The 22,098-nt window shown below is 46.1% G+C and overlaps 1 protein-coding gene across 1 annotated transcript; it reads right to left on the reverse strand.

Annotated features, from left to right (window-relative positions):
- Nucleotides 1-981: 981 nt before the first annotated feature.
- On the reverse strand, nucleotides 982-2,575 carry GPR3 (G protein-coupled receptor 3). Its single transcript, XM_074191545.1, has 2 exons — nucleotides 2,496-2,575; nucleotides 982-2,018 (listed from the first exon to the last, which is right to left on the reverse strand). The coding sequence occupies exon 2, from the start codon at nucleotides 2,005-2,007 to the stop codon at nucleotides 1,033-1,035; it is 975 nt and encodes a 324-aa protein (XP_074047646.1). The 5' UTR covers nucleotides 2,008-2,018; nucleotides 2,496-2,575; the 3' UTR covers nucleotides 982-1,032.
- Nucleotides 2,576-22,098: the final 19,523 nt, after the last annotated feature.

The following is a 22,098-nucleotide window of genomic DNA, read 5'->3' on the forward strand; positions in this document are numbered from 1 at the left end:
AACCCTGCAAGAGGGTGGGGTGTCCATCTGCCCACTATGGATGTGGAAGAGAGAAGAAATTTTGGGGGGGAGGGTGGGGAATAAGACGCCCATGTCAACTCTTGGTACTGCAGGCTGCAGTTTCCACTGGTGGACACCAGAGGACAGCACAAGCCCAAAGAAGACTGGAGCCAAGGAACTTGTCCAGAATTCTCCATTCCTTAGGAGGATGGCTTAAAAAAATAAACCCCTAGAAAGCTGGTGTGTGTGTGTGTGTGTGTGTGTGTGTGTGTGTGTGTGTGTGTGTGTGTGTGTGTGTGTGTGTGTGTGTGCTCCCCCTGGCCCTGCAGTCCCCTAGGGGTGGAGGGTGACAGGTCGAGTGATGAAGGGGGGGCTCTGGTGTCTCTGATCTATCTTTGTTTAAAAACATCAGAACTAACAAAATAAATAGTTTCTGTCTCCCTCCCCCCTCCCCCTTCCAAAGAATAAAGGTATATGGGTGATGGGGATTGGTTTGCAAGGTCAAGGTCCCTTCCCTCCATCCCTCCCCCCCAATAAATAGATCCACCGACACAAGCAAATAAATAAATAAATATCCAAATAAATAAATATTTAGGTAAATAAATAGGGTCTTTGTATGTGAATATCCATAAATCTCCTTCTCCCATTTCTTCTCCTTGTCTCACTGTCTGTCTCTCTCCAGCTGGTCCAGGGCCACAGGGTCTACCAAGGTCCATCACACACAAAACTTAAAAAGAGTTTCTAGCCTAGACACAGAAAAGGGGGTGGGGAGAGGACTAGACTAAGACACAGCATTTCCCAACTCCATTGGCTGGAGCTTTTGGGGGGGGTCCTGGGGAGAGCTGGGATTGGCAGAGAGGGAACCCTTCCCAATCAGACAAAGCATTCCAGCAGAATCCTGTGCCTGGAGGGGAGGGGGGCAGACTGAGGCTGGTACAGAACCGTCAGAGCCGCATCCTCCTGCAGGTACAGGCCCAGAAGGGAGGCAGGAGGGCAAGCAGACCAGCGGGGAGAGGCTGCAAGGGCCCCGGACTAGACGTCACTGGGGGAGCGGGAGCGGAAGGGGGACTTGGAGGAGGAGCAGCAGCAGCAGACGGCCCACAGGACTTTCTGGATGTCGTGATTTCGGAAGGCGTAGATGGCCGGGTTGAAGAGAGAGTTGGAGGTGGCCGGGAGCAAGGTGAGATAGGTGTAGAGCAGGGGCGAGTGGGAGTCACCCAGCAGGCAGTAGACGGCCAAGGGGAGCCAGCAGGCGGCAAAGGCCCCCAGGACCACGGCGAGGGTGGCGATGCCCTTGCGGGTGGCCACGTAGTGGGAGGCGGGCAGCAGGTGCCGTTGGAGGGCGATCTGCTGGGCGTGGCGGCAGACGATCCGGCAGATCTGGGCGTACAGCTGTAACATCACCCCGAACACCATGAAGAAGACCACGGCCAGGACCACCAGGTGGTTCTTGGTCAGGGGGCTCACCACGCCACAGGAGGCCGGCTCGTCCAGGCAGTTCCAGGCCAGCACGGGCAGCAGGCCCAGGCCCAGGGCCGCCCCCCACACCAGCACCAGCATGGCATAGGTCCTCGTCACCGTGGTCTCCGAGTAGTAGGTGAGCGCGTTGTAGAGGGACAGGTAGCGGTCCACGGTGATGGCCAACAGGCTGTAGATGCTGGCCGTGAAGGCCGTGACCAGGACGCCCACCAGGACCAGGCTCAGGACCGGGGAGCCGATGCAGTACTTGGAGGCGAAGTGCAGGATGAGGCCCAGGCCGGCCAGCAGGTCCGCGGAGGCCAGGCTCCCGATGAGCAGGAACATGGGGGCCCGGAAGGCCGGGGTGCCCACGATGATGGCCACCACCACGGCGTTCTCGCAGAACACCAGGGTCCCGGAGATGCACAGCGCCACGTCCCAGGCCGTGGGGAGGGGCAGAGGGGAGGCCGGGCCGGCGCCCCCGGGGGCCTCCACGCCGCTCTCGTTCCCGGGGGCCGGCCAGTCCGGGGGGCCTCCTCCCCCCTGCATCGCGGCCCCTGCTGGAAGAGAAGGTCAGATGAGACTCGGGGGTCCGGAGGGGGGAGGGGGAGGGGAGGAGGCGGGGTGCCCCCTCTTCCCGATGCCGGGGGCCAGCCCTCGCCCTGGCTTCCCTTGGGGGCGAGGGCAGAGTGCTCTTGGCGAGGGCTCCCCTCAGGTGAACTCGGGGTGTCCCCCCCCCCCGCCTCGCGCCTGGCCAAGGAAGGAGAAGGGGGGGTCCCCGAGGGAGGAGGCGGGGTGGGCGCCCCTCCTCGGCCCCCTCCCCGGGTGAGGATGCTCTGAGCGCAGCCCTGCCCCCTCCACCGGACCCCTGTGTTTCCAGGCCAGGCGCCCCCTCCCCTCGGCCCCGGCCCGACCCCCGGGTGCTGCCCCTCCTCGGCCGCCGCGGGCTCTGGGACCACCGCCCCCCGCACCTGTCCTGGCCGCCGGGGCGCCCTGGCCCCCCGCTGCCGGGGCTCCTGCGGAGCCGGGCCACTCACCAGTCCCGGGGTCCCCGCCGCTGCCGCCGCCGCCGCCGCCGCGGGCTCTGGGCTCGGGTCCGGGGGGCCCCCGCCTGGCGGAGCGGAGCGCGGCGTGACTCACCCGGCCCCGCCCGCGGCCGCCCGCTCGCTGACGTCAGCGCCCGGCCCGGCCAATGGGCTTCGCGGGAAGCGGCGCAGCGCGCGCCGCGCCGCGTGAGAGTGAGGCCGCGCGCCGGCGGCTCCCCATTCATAAAAAGGGCCCGGCCCCGCCCCCTCCCGCCGCGTCCTTGAGGCAGCGCCCTCTGCGGGCCGGGCCAGGGGGCGGGGCGGGGCGCGCGGGGGCGGGGGCGCGCGGGGGGGCGCGGAGCCCGTGACGTCACGGTGACGCCACTGCGGGCTCCGCACCTGGGGGGCGCGGGGGGGGGGGGGCAGGACGGAGAGCCGGAGCGCCGAACCTGGGGGACCCTCCAGGGCAAGGTCAAGGAGAGGGGGGCCCTGGGACGTCAACGACGTCGGAGCCGCGAGAGCCCCCAGAACCCAAATGTCAACGACAGCAGAGACTGTCAGGACTGGGAGCGACCTTAGCACACAAGGTCAAAGACGTGAGGGACCCGGGACCCCAGAATGTCAAAGCCGAGAGATGTGGGGGCTGGAAGCGGCCCCAGAACTGATAGTGTTAGAGCTGGGGGGGGTCCTGGAACCCAGAAAGTCGGAGCTGGGGGCACCCTCCGAGCTAAGGTCAAAGAGGAGAACGGACAATGACGCCAGAGCCAGGAGGGGTCCTGGAACCCAGAAAGTCGGAGCCGGGAGAACTCTGTTTTTTTTATTGTTTGGGTTTTTTTGCAAGGCAATGGGGTTAAGTGACTTGCCCAAGGTCACACAGCCTGGTCATTATGAAGTGTCTGAGGTCGGATTTGAACTCAGGTCCTCCCGACTCCAGGGCCGGTGCTCTATCCACTGCGCCACCTAGCCGCCCCTGGGGAGATCTCTTAGAACCCAAGATGTCAAAGATAGGAGAGACTTTAGAACAGAGAATGTCAGAACTGGGAGCAGCCTTACAATACAAGGTCAAAGATACCTTAGAACCCAGAATATCAAAGGTGAGAGAATATGAGAGCTGGCAGTGGCCCTAGAACTGACAATGTTAGAGCTGGGAGGGGTCTTAGAACCCAGAATGTCAGAGATAGGAGAGTCCTTAGAACCCAGGATGCCAAAGTGGAAAGGGTCTTTAGAACAGAGAACCTGAGAGCCAGTAGGGCCTTTAGAACACAGAATGTCAGAGATGGGAAGGTCCTTAGAACAGAGAATGTTAAAATCGGGAGGACTTTAGAGCAGAGCATCAGAACTGGAAGAAACCTTAGAATACAATGTCAAAGGGGTGACTAGGTGGCGCAGTGGATAGACCACCGGCCCTGGAGTCGGGAGAACCTGAGTTCAAATCCAGCCTCAGACACTTAATAATTACCTAACTGTGTGGCCCTGGGCAAGCCACTTAATCCCATTTCCTTGCAAAAAACTGAAAAAAAAAATACATCAAAGATGAAAGGTACCTTAAAACCCAGAAAGTCAGAGCTGGGAGAACCCCTAGAATCCAGGATGTCAAAACCGAAAAGGTCCTTAGACAATGTGGGAACATGTTTGACCAGTGCCAGAGCTGGTAGGGCCTTTAGAGCATAGAATGTCAAAACTGGGAGGAACCCTAGAACAGAGAATGTCAGAGCTGGGGGGAGCTTTAGAACACAGACTATCAAAGGTGGGAGACCCTTAGAACATGGAATGTTAAAACATAGAAAGTCAGAACCAGAAAGAACTTTGGGATGTAGAATATCATCTGTTTCATTCCTGTCATTTTACAAAATGAGCACATCTTGAAGGAAGGAATGACTTAAATTAGTTCACAAGAACAGGTTAACAGAGAGCCAGAACTAGACCCCAGGTCTCTCAAGCCCAGATCCTGATTTTTATGAGATAATAAAGTGTAGGCTGGGGTAAAGGGAAGATGGGAGAAGAAACGGAAGTGAGCTTCTGGGAAGATTCACAAACCACACCCCTGTTCCTGTCCTCGGCTGGGAGAGTAGAGAGGGGCTCACCAATCCTGATAATTCTTTTGTTTTTAGATTTTTTTTTTCAAGGCAATGGGGTTAAGTGACTTGCCCAAGGCCACACAACTAGTTAATTATTAAGTGGCTGAGGCCAGATTTGAACTCAGGTACTCCTGATTCCAAGGCCAGTGCTCCTTCCACTGTGCCACTTAGCCACCCCATAATCCTGATAATTCTTGACCATAACTGGCGCTAGAATAAATCTCCTCATCTTACAGATGAGGACAAAGAAATAATAATTGACATTTACAAGTTTTAAGGTTCCTAATGCATCTTACACACACTATTCTGTTTCATAGAACATTCCTGAGAGATAAGTAAAACTAGAATGTTTTTATTTTCCCCATTTTACAGAAGAATTGTAGTCTGAGACTCAGAAAAAACAGAAGGTACTTAACCAAGGTCACTGAGTTAGCAAATGATAAAAACCAAGACTAGGATCAATAAAGTGAATTGTTAAGAGGCAAATATGGCAAAATAAAAAGAGCTTTGGATTTTTTTTTACTTTGATCTTGACTGTTCCTTAGTAACCTCCATAGGACTCAGTTTCCTTATCTATAAAATAAGAGGCATAGAATTAGGATTATTGATCTAGAGACAGAAGGGACTTTATTGGTCATCTAGTCCAACTCGCTTATTATATACTGCCTACTGTATTTTCAGGGGCACTCTACTAAGCACTTTACAAATATGATCTTATTTGATCCTTGAAATATCCCTGAGAAGTAAATGCTGTTATTATGCCCTTTTACATTTGAGGAAACTGAGGCAGACAAGAGGTTAAATGATTTGCCCATGGTCACATTGCTATTAAGTGTCTGAGCATGATTTGCACTCAGGTCTTTCTGATTCAAGCCCAGAAATCTAAGAATCAGAGATAATTAAATGACTTCCCACAGTTACAGTGGGGAGTGATATGGTCAGATCCATGCTTACATCATTTTCAGTTCCAAATTTTATAATTCTGTGGCTTCTACCACTCCCTAATTAGTTCCCAAGGTAGGACACTATGTCAATGAGGTCTGATGGGCCACAATGCCAGTCACAGGGTGACAGTATGATCAATAAAGGTGACCCAGAGTGATGGCAATAGTGATGAAAGGTGCCCAGTTGTTCCCCACACTCTTTTCCCTCCTCATCTCACTTCTCTCAATGAGCAGCTGCCTTCAAACCAATAACCCTAGTGCTTTCCCATATAAGCCTTCCCTGCCCTCTCTGAGTCCCTGTGAGGCAGGGCATCCCTATGGATTAAAGCCAGGCTGACAGTCAAGAAGACCAGGGTTTGAATCTTCCCAGGGACAATATTACCTTGACCTTACCAAGTCAACTTTGTTTCCTCATCTGTAAAATGAAGGGGTTAGATTATGACCTCTAACGTCCAGCTCAGAATCTTGAAGTTACTCTCCATTTCCTCATTTAGAGACTAACTACCTTAATGTGTCGTTTTTTGGAGGGCAGGGTCTGTTTTGATTTGAATCTCCAAGGCTTGGCATGTTAGAGATTTGAGCTTAGATCTTTCTGACTGCAGTAGGTCTGGCAACACTCTTCAAATGCTTGTAGAATTGAGCTGATAGGGTCCCTGGAATGACGGTGGCAGTGAACTTCTGAGATGGTATTATGAATAAGGCAATAATGATGCTGCCTGGGGGAGGTGGGGAGTCATGGAGCTGACAGATGCTGTGGGATGGCTGCTGCTGGTGACATCACTCCTTTGGCACCTGTACATTGGATAGTCCTAGAAGAATTCCGGCCTTTCTTCCCTTCTTCCCTTCCTCCCCTTGGCCCTTGGTCTGGGCAAGATTTCAGGGACTCAATTATTCATGGTCTTGGAAAGCCAGTATTGTTGGGGAGAAAGAGGGAAAGGCCACTTCCCCGAAGGAGCTAGCTAGATGGGAAAAGGGTGTATATCAGGGAAGGAAGCTGAGAAGAGCATGAGAACCCAGAATCCTGATTCTCTCTGGCTGAAGATGGGGAATCTAAAGACCCAAGATTCTGCAGTTATTCTTTTTGACATGTCTGTGTGGAAGAAGTGGGGCTGGAGGGGACCAAAATGAATCTTACTTTGGCACTCCTAGCATTTAGGAAACTCATTCTGATGTCCCCCACCTCCCCCCATACACAGTTTCCCAGCTGTCCCAGAAGTGGCCAAACCCTTCGCCTTTCCTGCTGCCCCAGAGTTCAGCCTTGGCCTCAGTCCCCAGGGAGTTGGGGGTGGGGGTGGGCAGGAGACAAAACAGCAGTGACTCCCTTGGTCCTGGCTCACCAGCTAGCTTCCTTCCCCACTAGTTCACCATAGCCTCAGCCCCTGTCCTATATGGATGGGGGAGGGGGGTGGGGAAAACAGAAAGGCAGAAGGAGAGGTGATGCTTTCTGTGCCCAAGGCAGTAATATTTCTCCCGGGGACAATGGGGCACATAGTAATATTATAATACTACAATGAACATGATAATTTATATACCAAAAAAACCCTTAAGGATATTTGCAGTCCTCAAACAACCCTGTGATTTAGGTTCTATTATTTGCCCTATTTGACATGTGGGGAAACTGAGGCTCAGAGAGATTAAAATAGTAGTTAAGTATTTAATGATAAATATTAAACACTTACTATGTGCAAAGCATTTAGTCTAAGTACTGGGGATACAAGACAGTCCCCTGCCCTCAATAATCTTACGTTTGAATGAGGAAAAAGTAGCATGTACAAGGGAGTTAAAATAGTTATGAATAGTGGATAGGTAGTGTAGTAGATAGAGCACTGGGTCTGGAGTCAGGAAGACCTGAGTTCCAATCCAGATTCAGAATCTTACTAGCTGTGCGATCCTGGGCAAGTCACTTCAACATGTTTGTCTCAGTTTCCTCATCTGTAAAATGAACTGGAGAAGGAAATGGCAAACTTTTCCAGTATCTTTGTCAAGGAAACCCTAAATGGAGTCACAGAGAGTCAGACGTAACTGAACAACATGATTTGGAAATGGCCAGGAAGTGTTTTGAATGCCTGTTTTCCCAAAAGATAAGGGTTGAAAGTTCACAGCCTCCCAAGGGAAAGAGTCCAAGAACTGGCGGGAAGGGAAGGAGAAGACAGTCAAGGGCAGCCAGGGTATAAGTAGCATCTTTTCAAAATGAAGTTTCTAAGAAAGGATTTTAACCCAGTCTTCCTGATTCCAAATCTAGAACTCTACCCCACTATGCCCCAGTGTTATGGGATATACAAGGGGTAGATTCAAGAGGGGTGAGTCTACCTTTGTATGCTTGACTGCATCCGGCCAGAAAGAATCTCCTGCTCTTCTCAGCTTCCTTGACTGCATCTCTGTATCTCTGCTGGTCTCTTCCTGGCCATTAGCAATTCACATCTTTCAGTACATAAGATTTGCCAAGCATTTCCCTCATGACAACCATATGAGACAGGTTGTACGATACACAGTCCTCATCTCTTTGGGGACCTAACAGTCCTCAGAAGCTCTCACACAGAGGGAGACGGAAAGAAGAAAATTTGTGAACTGCCACCAAGAGAAAATTGTCCTGATCTCTGGCAGAACAGAGAGGACAGGTAAGTCAGATTACTTAGAGAAGACCTTCACGAAAGACCGGAAGGTACACAATAGGACAGAGATGTGTCAGTATCTATATACAAAAATATAGTCCTGAAATCCCTTTTCTCCCTGGTTGCCTTCTGGGAAATGAGGAATGCACAGTCACTGACATTAGACAGAGTCTAGGATTTTTGAGACTTCATGACCAAGGTGGTTCCAGGTGGTTGAGGTCCAAGATTCTATCTGCTAGTGAACAAGGCAAGAAGTGCCTATCTGCTAGTGAAGTGCCTCACTAAAGCTGAGACTTTATCTATGGCATCCAAAGATCTCTCTGTTCTTATGCCAGAAGGAGAAAAACAGTAGTGGTCCCCTTTGGCCTAGACTACCCACCTCCCTTCAACACCGAGCCTCAGCCTGACCAATATGGTGGAGGGATTAGGGAGTGTAGAACCCGGAGCAGAGAGACAGGACCAGAACAGCAGAGACTGGCAGCTATTGAAAATTCCACTGGCTGGTGAGGTGAGGGGAAAATGGCGCTCTGCCACCATGTTTCTTTTGCTTCCCCTTGCTCACAGTCTTTGATCCTAAGGTAGAGTCCTCAAAATGCAACCTCTTTATTCTGGAACAGAGATGAGCGTTGTGATCATTCTCCACTGCACCCCACCCTATCCTTAAAATCTGGGAGGAGAAACAGAAGGTTTAGGAGATGGTTGTGGACAAATGATTCCATATATTTTTTCAATATTTAATAAATGGTGTGGCCACAGTATGTTGAGTCCCTGTGTACTGTTTATGGAGGGGTGATTGACTGAGAGAAGGGATTTCAGAAGTGGGTGAGGATACTCTATTTGTATACAGACTGTACATATTTTTGTTATTTGGAGCAATATTCTAAATCATCCCTCAGCTTAAATTATGAAACCATTAAATGACTGCTAATTATTTGAATGATTAATGAATGATAAATATTAAGTAACAGGCACTATGTAGCAGCAAGGGAGAATGGAGAAGGGAGTTGTTCAGATAGTGGTTCTCTAACTTTTTGGTCTCAAGACCCCTTTATATTCTTAGAAATTATTGAGAGGGACAGTGAGGTGGTGCCATAATGCCTAGAGTACTGGGCCTGGAGCCAGGAAGACTCATCTTCCTGAGTTCAAATCTGGCCTCAGGCACTTATTTCCTGTGGCAACTCACTACCCTGTTTGCCTTGGTTTCCTCATCTGTAAAATGAGTTGGAGAAGGAAATGCCAAATCACTCCAGTATCTTTGCTGAGATATCTCTAAATGGGGCCACTAAAAGTCAGACATGTCTGAAATGACTCAACAACAACTCCCAAGAACTTTTTTAAGGTGGTTTATACTATAGGTATAATAGGTAGATACCATAGGTAGATAATTGAAATATTAGATTTGCTCCATAGACATAATTACTATAGTTACATACTGGCCTTCCATAGATTTACAGAAGCCAACTTGATGAAGTGAACTTCCTATCACATTGTCTTTACTGCAGTATCCTCAAAGGTCTCAAGGGATACTCACAATATTTCACTTGTCATCCTCAGGTGACAATTTTAATCCTTATTGTTCAGACAAGACAATAGACTCAGGGAGGACAGTTCATCTATGTTGACAGTGCTAGGCATTGTTTGAAGCAGAATTTAAACACATGGTCTACTGACTTCAAGTTTGTCATTCAGCACATTACACTCAAGCTTCCCCTCCTCATCTAAGGCACTGTCACCTTCCCAAACCAGGAGAGGAGAGTAAAGGGCCTGACCTGCGCTTCTGGAGTGGACCCACCTTCTAGGGAGCTGGATATTGGAAAATCTTGGGACCTAAGGCATTCTCTATCCATTTCCCTTTCTATCCTGGCAGCTCAAGGGCAGTAACAGAGAGGAGAAAAAAGAATGAAAGGGAGAGAGAAAGACAAAGAGACAGACAAATGAAGGTAGAACCAGAGACAAATGAAAGAGAAAGGAAGGAAGGAAGGAAGGAAGGAAGGAAGGAAGGAAGGAAGGAAGGAAGGAAGGAAGGAAGGAAGGAAGGAGAAAAGAAAGAGTAAGAAGGAAGAAAAAGAAAGAAAGCAAGGAAGGAAGAAAGAAAGAAAGGAAGAAAAAAAGAAAGAAAGAAAGAAAGAAAAGGAAGGAATGAAAGAGAAAGAAAAGGAGGAAGGAAGAAAAGGAAAGAAAGAAAGAACAGAAGCGTTTGGTTTTAGACATATATTCATAGGATTGTTGGGCTTTAGTTTCTTTGTATAGTAAATGGGGGGTCAGAGTTGGGCTTTGAGCCAGGGCCATAAATATAGGATTAGACTTTGAGTTAAGACCTGAGTCCAGATGAAGCCTTGTGATTCAGCAAAGTAAGGAACTGCAGCTTTAGCTCATCCTGAGATGCTCCATAGCCTGATATATCTTCAACACTATGGACAGCAGCCATGGAGCATTGAGGCTAGACAGGACTTGATTCTGGCTAGGACAGAGTTTCTGAAAGTTCTCTTTCTGCCAGAGAAATGGGAATTGGGGCATATACTACTTCCAATGTCTCCTCTAAGTTCTTGGAGCCCTGAGTAGAGAGAATAATGGAAGGGGACAAAAGACCTGGGTTCAAATCCCTGCTCTAATTATTTAGAGGTTGAGTCATCTTAGGCAAATCCCTTTCCCTCTCTAGGTCTTATTTTTTTATTTGTAAGAGGAGCAGGTTGTTCATGTTCCAAAATATTAAAAATATTCATAGCAGCTCTTTTTGTAGTGGCCAAGAATGGGAAATTGAGGGGATGCCCATCAATTGGGGAATGGCTAAACAAGTTATGGTACATGAATATTATGGAATATTATTGTTTTATAAGAAACTATAAATGATTGGATTCTAGAGAAGCATGGAAGGAATTACAGGATCTGATGCTGAGCGAAGAGAGAACAATGTACACTATCAACAACACTGTGAGATGATTAACTCTGATGGAAGCAGCTCCTCTCAGCAGTTCAGAAAGCTAGGACGACTGTATTAGACTGGCTATGGACAATGTTATCCCCATCCAGAGGAAGAAAAATAAACCAAAACAAACAAACAAAAAACTCTTCCAAATTTGATGAACACTACATTCATTTCTTTCCTATCTCATGGTTTTCTCTTTCTCCTTAATCTTAATTCCTGATACTGAAAATGACTAATCTGTAAACATGTTTAACATAAATGTGTATGTACAATATTCACCTGATTGTTTATTGTTGAGGGGAGTGGGGTGGGAAGGGAGGGTGGCAGGAAACTATGTAAACTAAAAATATCCTATGCAAAAAAAAAAAAAGAGGAGGGGATTGAACAAGATGATCTCTGAGATAATTTCCAGTTGGAACTCAGGAGGATCTTAGAGGTCATCTAGGTAAGCCCCATTGTTTAATTTACAAGGAAACTAAAACCCACGAATCAATCTATGTCTGAAACTATGTTTGTCTCTCTGTGTCTCTGTGTCTCTCTCTCTCTCTCTCTCTCTCTCTCTCTCTCTCTTCACTCTGCTCTTTCTCTTATTCTTTTCATCTCAGTGTCAAATATGCAAAGATCTATTTCTCTCTTCCTCTCTTTCTCTGTCTCTCTCCTTTCTTTTTCTTTTTATTAATCATTCCCTTTCTCCATTTGTGTCTGTCTAGGTCTCTCTCTTGGTGTGTCTCTCTGTCTCTGTCGCTCTTCCTTCTCTCCCCCTCTTTACCTCTCTTTCTCTGAGCTCATGAACTTTCAAAATTCCCTTCTACTGTCTGCCATTCTTTTCTCCTTTGGTTTAGTCTCTGAAGGAAAGGTGACCTTCTGGCTAAGGTCAACTTTCTGCTTGTGCCTTTGGTTGCGTCTCCTCCGGTTCTTTTTGTTTCCTCCTTTGATCTGTATTTCATCTTCAGTCTCTCCTTATCCATTGAATCCTTCCTCACTGCCTTCAAATATACTTCTGCTCTTAAAAACCCTAGTCACTTCATCTTTCCATCCTCTCAAGCTATCATTCCATATCTTTCTTCCCTTTACCAGAAGAAATCCCTCAGTTGTCTCTATTTATCTACCTCCTTGCAGCTGACTCCCAAATTGACCTAGCCTGTCCTGATTTCTCTTGTGAATTCCATACCCAAAAGACACCTGCCTCCTGGACATCACCATCCGGAGACAACTTGAACTCAATACATTTGTCCAATATTTGTCCATTTTCATTCTCCCTAGCTCCGCCCAACATCCTAACTTCTTGATTTTATTTGAATATTATCCAAGCAAGTTTGCTATCTCAGAGTTATTCTTGATTTTTAAAAAAATAGTTTTTATGACTTTTGTTTTTATATCAAAATAATTTTCCAACATATCACATCTTCAAAGGATCTTTCCCCCACCCTGTAATATAGAAAATTAGTTTGCAACCAGGGACAATTTGGGGCTGTCTGCAATGGAGAATACCATCTGTATCCAGAGAAAGAATTGTAGAGTTTGAACAAAGACCAAGGACTATTACCTTTAATTTAGGAAAAAACCTGATATCTTATTGTCTGATCTTGTTATCTCTTAAATTTCATGTTTCTTCCTTAAGGATATGATTTCTCTCTCATCACATTCAATTTGGATCAATGCATACCATGGAAGCAATGTAAAGAGTAACAGACTGCCTTCTGTGAGGGGTGGGGGAAAGGAAGTAAGATCAGGGGGGAAATTGTAAAACTCCAAATAAATAAGATCTTAAAAAAAAAAGAAAATTAGTTTGCAAAACCAACTAACATAGCACTCAGGTCTGCCAACATTTGCAATGTTGCCGCTGTTACTACTGTTGCTGCTGTTGTTGAAGAGGACTGTAACATCAGGAAGATGATGCCATGAAATGAAAGTGAATAGGATTTGCAGCTGTAGCCCCCTGCCTTCACCAAGAGAAGAGAAATGGGTTTTTTTAACCTCTTCCCCAGGAGTGATATTGGTAATTATAACTAATAAAATTCTGGTAGCCTTGCAATGCTGTTTTCATTTACATTATATATACTTACTGTGTAGGTTGTTTTCTTGGTTCTGCTTCCTTTGCGCTGCATCAGTTTTCCCAATGATTATCTGAATTTTTCATCTTTGTTATTTCTTATGGTTTCAAAAACTTCCATTACATTCCTGTTTGTTCAGCCATTCCCCAGTTATTTATGGGCATCTATGTTACTTACATTTTCTTCACTCCAAAATCCCTTGGTATCACTCTTGACTCTTCTCTCTCCCTCCCCCCCAATCCAATCATTTGCCTAGAACTCCTAGTCTTAGAGCCCCCAAAGCCCTAAGCTAAAGTTTAATGATAAATTCAGTACTGCTTGTTAACCCCACAGTCTCAACATTGACTATAGAGTCCAACCTCCTCAATTTTCAGATGAGGAAACTGAGGCATGGAGATGAGAAGTGAGAAGATGGGAAGCACAAAGTCATGAAAGCTAGCAAATGTTAGAGGTAAGATTTGAGCCCAGGAAGACCCTTCTCTCTTCTCACATGGCTCTCATTCTTGTTCAGGTCTTACCACCTTTCACCTGGACTACAGTACTGAGATAGCCTTCAACTTAACCTCCCTGCTTCTGATTTTTCCCTTCTCTCTTCTCCAATCAATCTTCCACCCAACTACTGGATTAATATTCCTAAATCTACATTTGACTCTCCTACTCAAAAAACTTCAATGGCTCCCTAGTGCCTCTCCTATCCTTAAATTACGAGTATCCCTAGGACTCTGTCCTTGAGTTCTGACAAAACTTAGGCTAAAGTATGAACTACTCCTCTCTTTGGTACCTAAAGACCTTCATAATCTGACTTCTACCTACCTTTCCACACTTATTTCATATTGATCCCCTTAATTTACTCAGTAAGCATTAAGCATTTATTATGCCAACTATGTCTCAGACAGTGTGATGAGTTTTAGGGATACAAATTTCTTTTGCCTTGAAGGGGCTTATGATCTAGCTTTTTATCCAATAGATATAGGCTCCTTGAAGGCAGGAATTGTTTCATTTCTGTCTTTGCAGACCCTGTGCATAGCATCTGGCATATTATTAGTATTGAATTAATGGAACGCTATTCTGGATTCGTTCTCCCACATTGAATCTGGCTACATCTATACCTCAGGGTTCTAGGACTAGTCCAGATGGATGGTGGAATCTCTAATGCTAAAGCCCCCCATGCCAGTGTTCTATCCCCTCTATTAGCCACCAGGAATTAGTGTTCTCCCTTCCATTTAACTAATTGACATCAATTGGATTTTACAAAAAAGATATTTCCTTTAAAGATAGAGTAAGAACAGAAATCTATCCCTTCCCCCCCAGCCCCTGATGGCTCACTCTTCCCTATACCACCTTAATCCCTGGGGAGAGTGGGCTCACTTCACAGAGTTTTGATGGAGTTTTCTTCCCAGTAAGTTCACTTCCAAATGCAGCATGACTAATGGATAAATGAGTTTGCATCTCTCCCTACTGCTGCTAGACTAGGCCAGGAAGGTCACTGGAGACTTTGTTCCTCACCATCTGGCTTCCCTGTTAAATCCCAGCATGGACTCTAGCTCCTGGATTTCTGGTAACTCGCTCTCCTGACCTTTGGAAGTTCACAAAATTACAATCGTTCTCACTCTTCCCTCCCCCCAAAAAAACAGAAAAGGACAAATGGAAAGAGGCAAAGAACAGAGCTGTATTCACAGACTGCTTGTTGACTCCAGATGTCTCTCCCTGCCCAAGGTTCCAATGTGCATCTTCCCTGAAGTGCTGTGGGGGAGGAAGAGAATGGCATCCCTTCCCTTTGGCTGGTTAGTTGTGTCTTTTCAATGTGCCCCAATTCTGGCTTTTGGCTTCCCAGGCAGTCAACAGTCAGTCTCCATCACATGATCAACCGAGCAGAGCCAGTGTGGGTGTACATGCGCCACACGAGTCTTTTCTACCTAAGACTTGTTCCCCATTACATCAATATACACAGAGGTTCCTGCAAATCTGGCACCCTCCTGGGTCTTCAATTTCTCTAGCTCCTATGGTATGGATCTTCACTGCATCTCAGTCCTATACTACCTTATCTCAATATCATCCCTAATTGTTCTTTCTCTAGGATCCATAACTTTGAAATTTCTCCCTCATGACAACCTTCCATTCTTTCATCTCTCTCTTAGGCTCATTTCCCTTAATCTCATTTCCATCCTTTCCTTAACTTGTGCTCCCTCCATGGAGGTATGGAGCATGACAGACCTTGATTCAAATCCTGCTTCTGACAGTAGTTGTGTGACCTTGAGTTAGGTGCTCAACCCTCTAAGCCTCAGTTTACTATCTAGCAAACTGTACTAGATGGAGCCTTAGGTTCTTTTCAGTTTGAAACTGATGATTCCTCTCTGTTTCCCCAACCTACTAGCTCTGGGCTCAGTTCCAATCTTGACCCTCCTTTTCCCCCCGGGCTTCTCCTTTCAGATCTGTGCCATCTACTTGCTTCTTTCCTATTCTCATACTGCTGAGCAAAGAAAGATAAGGGAAGTGACGCACTTCACACATAGTAATGGGGAAGTCAAACAACTTCATACACAGTGATGGGATGTCACAGGTCACACATAAAGATGGGGAAGTGACACAATTTCTTTTTTTTTTTTTAGTTTTTTTGCAAGGCAATGGGGTTAAGTGGCTTGCCCAAGGCCATACGGCTAGGTAATTATTAAGTGTCTGAGACTGGATTTGAACTCAGGTACTCCTCACTCCAAGGCCAGTGGTCTATCCACTGCGCCACCTGAAGTGACACAATTTCACACACAATGATGATGGGAAAGTCACGCATCTGAGCAGACTGATCCCCTCTAATTTTTTGTTAGCTAAGCCTATTGACTCCTAAAGCTGCCCAGAAACCCCTACATTCTTCCATCTTTCACTGGCCCCAGACAGCTCTTCCAAATGTTGCTCCTTTAGTGGCATGTGCCACCTCTTCCCTTTCAGCAAAAGATCTCACCCTCCTGTTTAAGAAAATGGAATCCAGGCGCAGCTAGGTGGTGCAGTGGATAGTGCACCAGCCCTGGAGTCAGGAGGACCTGAGTCCAAATGTGGCCTCAGACACTTAATAATTACCTAGCCGTATGGCCTTGGGCAAGCCACTTAACTCCATTGCCTTGCAAAAACCTAAAAAAGAAAAAAGAAAATGGAATCCAGGGGCAACTAGAGGTGTTACAGTGGATAGAGTACTGGTCCCAGTTATCAAATTCGGCCTTAGACACTTAAGAATTACCTAGCTGTGTGATTTGGGGCAAGTCACTTAACCCCATTGCCTTGCCAAAAAAAACAAACAAACCCCAAAATGGAATCCATCCATCCCAAACCTGCTCTTAGTCTCAGTTACACTCCAAATTCTACTATGTCATTTTCCATTCTCTCCTGTTTGGTTCAGTCTCTCCTTATCAATCAAACATATCCTATCTTTAATCTTTTTATATGAGGTAGCTAGGGGAAGCACTAGATCTAGAGTCAGAAAGACCTGAGTTCAAATATGAGCTCAGATACTTCCCATTTATGTGACCTTGGGCAGATCACTTAACTACTGCCTTCCTTAGTTTCACCCTTTGTAAAATGGGGATAATAATAGCAGCTACCTAATAGGCATGATGGAGGCATAAAGGGAGATAGTACTTGTAAAACACTATATAAATACTAGATATTATTAGCTCCCTCCCTGCTTCCAAAAACATGTCCACGTCTTCCCTAACCTTAGGGACTTGATTCAGTCATCCACTTAAGCTCCTTTGCCCATAGGAGCTAACAGAAAAAAACGTTCTGTCTCCATGACTCCCAAGTCATCCTTGATTCTTTTCTCTCCCTCACTGTTCCCAGCCCCCTCCATAGATAATGACTTGCCAAGTCTTGTCAATTCTGCCTCCACCACATCCCTCACATCTGTTCCCTTTTACACACACACACACACACACACACACACACATACACACACACACACAGAGCCAACACCAGCCTATGATAGGTTCCCATCAGCTCTTGCTACAAATATTATAATAGACTCCTACCTGGACCCTGTGCTTGCAGCTCTTCCCTCTCAGATCTATCCTCTCCATAGTTCCCAATCAATCAATTAATCAATGAACATTTATTAAACACCAAGCTCTGTGACAAATGCTAGTCTAGATAGTATGACAGAAGTGAAACTTACATTCTGATGGGGAAGATAGCACATGTGTGTATGCACATGGACATATATGTAGACAGAAAAAAAATATATACAGAAGATATAAAATAACCTTGACAAAAAAAGTTACCAGCAGTTCTGATGATCAAGATAGCTCTCCTAATACAAGTGACACATTACCTGAGTTCTGAAGGAATATAAGAATTCTAAGGAGAAGAGGTGAGGAGGGAATGCATTCCAGGCATGCAAGAACACAGAAACGGGAGGAATGTCATGGATAAGGAAGTTAAGGCAAACCAAAAACACATAGTTAAAAGCAGACCTGTCACTCTGCCAGCTCAAAAATCTTCAGAGGTTCCCTATTGCCTCTGGGATAAAATATAGTCCTATATTTAGAGCTGGAAGGAACCTTAGAGTCCATCAAGTCCAACCACCCCATTTTACAGATGAAGAAACTGAAGCTCCAAGAGCTTACCTAACTTGTTCACAGTTACACAATTAGTCAGCCTCTCAAGCAGGATGAGATATCAGGTCTTTCTGACTCCTTTGAGCAAGCACAATGCCTCTCAGCTCTTCAGTTTGTCATTTATTTATTTTTTTTGGAAGGCAAACGGGGTTAAGTGGCTTGCCCAAGGCCACACAGCTAGGTAATTATTAAGTGTCTGAGACCGGATTTGAACCCAGGTACTCCTGACTCCAGGGCCGGTGCTTTATCCACTATGCCACCTAGCCGCCCCTCAGTTTGTCATTTAAAGTTCTTCACAATGCATTTCAAGTCTACTCTTGCCAGATTTGTTTCACATCACTCTTTTAACATAGATTTGATGTTCCACGTCAAGTTGGACTCCTTGCTATTCACCAAACTGGCATCTCCCTTTGGAGAGCCTTCACGCAGATGGGCTCCTATGGCAAGAATATATCACCTCAGCCTCCTTCCTAGGAAAGGACCTCTAGCTTTCCTCAAATCTCAACTAGGAGTCCAGTTTCTCTTTCTTGATACATGGAGCCTTTCCTGAAGCCCCTTCCCCCATATTTGTTTGTGACCTCTTTCTCCCAATTAATCTTATTTTTTTTGCATATATATATATATATGAGAGTCTACTCCACATTGATTAATCACAGGAAGCCAGACATTTCAATTGAAGCTATAAATCCATTAAAATTATCCTGTTATGGTGGATTGAGCACTGGCCCTGGAATCAGGAGGACCTGAGTTCAAATCCAGCTTCAGACACTTAATAATTACCTAGCTCTGTGTGGCCTTGGGCAAGCCACTTAACCCCACTGCCTTGCAAAAAAATTATCCTGTTATGCATATATATATATGATGAGTTTGAAAGGAGCATAATGGCTTTGGGTCATTGGATAAAGGCAGATAATATCACAGACACTATTTTGTCATTGACTTAAAGATAGTCAAAGATAGCAAGCTAGTTCAGAGTCAGTTGAGTGAAACTCCAAGGTCAGAAGTTGAGGCTTCTCAGCCTCTGGGAGGGAATTGCTTTGGGAGGAAAGAGACAGTGACCATGTAGAGAGTGGACAATGAATCCAGCTGCAAGTAGAGACATGATGAAGGATAAAAGGAAAAAAATCATAGAGATGGAATCACCAGGAGATGTATCAACTAGCAGAGCCAGCAGCAGCATACTGGAGCAAACAATGGTTAAACGACAGCTTTGGCATCAGGAGCTAGGACTTGTTTTTTGTTTTGGTTTGGTTTTTTAGATTTTTTTTTTGGTAAGGCAGTGTTAAGTGACTTGCCCAAGATCACACTGTTAGGCGATTAATAAGTGTCTGAAGTCAGATTTGGACTCAGGTCTTCCTGAGTCCAGGACCGGTGCTCTATCCACTGTGTCACCTAACTGCCCCCTAGGACTTGTTTTTACATAGAGGACAAACTAGGCCCCAAGGAAAGTCCACTTCAGGAGTCTCCAAGGGCATTGACCCCAAGAGTCCAGCTGAGAGCTATATACCTAAGGGAAATTCTTGAGGAACTCACAAAGGGAGAAAAGGAATTGTAGTAACTTGGGGCCTTGATATCTTTTGACACATGAGTTCTTTCCACACATACCTTATTGCTTAGTATGAGCCCATGTGTGTGCAAGGGGAGAACGTACTCACAGGTTTAGGGGTATCTCTTTTTTTCTTTTGGTAACAAGTGCCCTTGTATATATACCTAGTAACGTCCTAAGGATGTCTGTTTGATAATCAATGAGAAACACACCAGTGAGGGATTGTGAGCAACAATCCAAGAAAAATCCAGTCCCTAAGCTTGGGACCAATGGGACTGGGAGTGAGTGAAGAAGAGTTGAAAGGGTTTCGATACTTACATGATACATACAGACATTCATCCATCCATACACACATATTTTATATGTAAATTTATATAAATAAATAAATTTATATAAATATACATGCACATACATGTCTCCCATTTAGACCCTAAGCACCCTAAGAGCAGAACTGATTTTCACTTTATATCTCTAGCATTACCAACTAGTACAAAAAGGGAGCTTAACAAATGTTTATTTCTTGATTAATTTTCTGATTCTTCCCCCCCACCCTGTTCCCTTGTTATTAATATTCTCTCATTCCTCAAATTGTTATGTTGAATTATCTATTTATATGTTGTGTCTCTTGATAGAATGAGAGCTCCTTCTGGCACAGGTTACTTTACTTAGTAACCCTTTCTTAGCTTTGTTGAGTTGAGTGTGGAGTCTGTCGGCCCCCTCCCCGGACTAGTCAGAGGCTTTGGTGGGGATTCCTTGAGCCAGGTAAGAAGGATCTTGGGTGTCCGATTGGGACTTTCCTGGCTTAGCCATCCTAGCAGTTCTTCAGATGGCCACTAGATGGAATTCAGCTCCAAGAGTCCATTTGGGAATTTCAACTGCCCAGGTTATGGAAATAGAAAGGGAGAGAGAGAAAGGGAGTGAGGGAGAAAGGAGAGAAAGAGAGAGTCACAGACAGAGATAGACAAGACACAGAGAGACAGAGACACAGGGAGAAACAGAGATAGAGAAGCAGTGAGAAATAGAACTAGAGAATGATGCACAGAGAGACAGAAAGAGCTAGAGAGCTAGAGACGGAGAAACTGAGACAGAGAGATGGAGAGAAATAGAGATAGAGAGACAGAGAGAAAATGGAATCCAGGACCTCTCCACTGGGGACTCAGGCTTTGGGTAAGAGGTACCAGATGCCCAGAGTTTGAATCCTCTCCCAGTCCTCCTCCGGGGGGTGGGGGGTGGAAGCAGCTGAGCTGCTAGAGGACAAGCTGGACCAGACTCGGAGCTGTGGCCAGATTTCATCCCTATGTGAAGGCCAGAACTGGATCTCATTAAGGAACAGTAACAAAATGTACCTTTAGCTTATTGATTTGTATATACTGGAAAACAAGAGGCTAAATCCCTCCAGATATTTGGCAGAAGATGTAGACTATCTAGTCCCCATTGTTCATGTGTACTTGGTCCCTAGGAACCCTGAGGGACCCACACTGCTACAATGAAGCTTTGAGATGGCACTAAGGAGATCTGTATGCTTCGTGGTCTGAGCATGAGCTGGGGTGGGGGGGCGGGAAGACAAGGCTAAGCCCCATATGAAGAATAAGTAAGGGCATGTAAGTGGCACAGTAGACAGAACAACATCATGGAGTCAGAAGGACCTGAATTCAAATGCAACCTCAGAGACTAGCTGTGTGACCCAGGACAAGTCATTTCACCTTGACTGCTTCAAAACGAATAAGTAGATGTATCAAGGTGTGGCTGTACATAGGAAGAATGGTTCTGAGTGAGAAACCTGGCCTGAAGGGTTAGTGGTAAGGAACTTTGTAAGAAGCGAAAGAGAGATGGAAGGGAAGGGCTGTGGGCAAGGCCAAGAAATCAAACCATGGAGCTGGAAATTGATTCAGTAGGTAGCAGGGAGCCCTGGAAGTTTTGAAGCAGGGGAGCTCTGTGTAATCATAGCCTAGTGTGCAGGACAATTGGAATCATCTATTCCCATAATAGATGAAAGAGATGAAAGACTGCAGTAGGGATGGGCCATGTGGGAGAAAAAGGAGAGAAGGAACTAGAAGGGGAGGAAGAGTTGGGGCTTAGTGATCTAGAAGAGAAAGGGTTTAGCTGAGAGGAGCCGGAGCTTAGTTGCAAGAAGGTCTGGCTTTGGGGGGAAGATGATGAGTTTGGGTCCAAAGCTGACAGGGACCATATCGAATCCCGCTTCCCCACACAGACACATGTACCATTTTTCTTGAAGTCTGGTCCAGTGTTTTAAGCTCCAGATGAGCACAGACTAGTCCCAAACTTGGGAGTCTACCCCCCCAACCCGGTTACTCCCCTATAGGTGTCTGTAGATGAAGATAAGGGGGTTTCCCAGCTCAAGGTAACAATTCATCTGAGTAGAGGACAAGCAACCTTTATTTCTCCCCACCGAAGCTCACAAACTATGCAGGAAACACAAAAGACTCACAGGGGCCAATAAACCATCAAAAACAACTTTCTGTTTCCATTGGGTTTCCCCTCCTTTGTAGGATCTTAAAGTCCTTCAGACTTGTAATATTTACTGACTGGATTCTCCTTAGGAGAGAAACATGTGTGGGGCTCCAGAAAGCACATTCCTGTCCCCATTGTAAAAAGGGACACAGTTCATATGATTCACAGGAAAATCAGAGTACAAAGGTCAGGTCTCTTTCTCCCCCCTCCCTCCTCCCCCCACCCTGGACATCACTGTTCCTCCAAGCACCAGGGGCCATATGGGAAATTCTCTTCACAAGAGTCATATTGCCTAGGAAATTCCCTTTCTCTCCAAGAGAAATTTGAATCCCTGAATTCTAGAAACTGGAATTCCAAAGGAATCCCTTTGTTTTGCTACAGA

The sequence above is a fragment of the Macrotis lagotis genome, chromosome 1 (assembly GCF_037893015.1).
Source record: "Macrotis lagotis isolate mMagLag1 chromosome 1, bilby.v1.9.chrom.fasta, whole genome shotgun sequence".
Taxonomy (NCBI): Eukaryota; Metazoa; Chordata; class Mammalia; order Peramelemorphia; family Peramelidae; genus Macrotis; species Macrotis lagotis.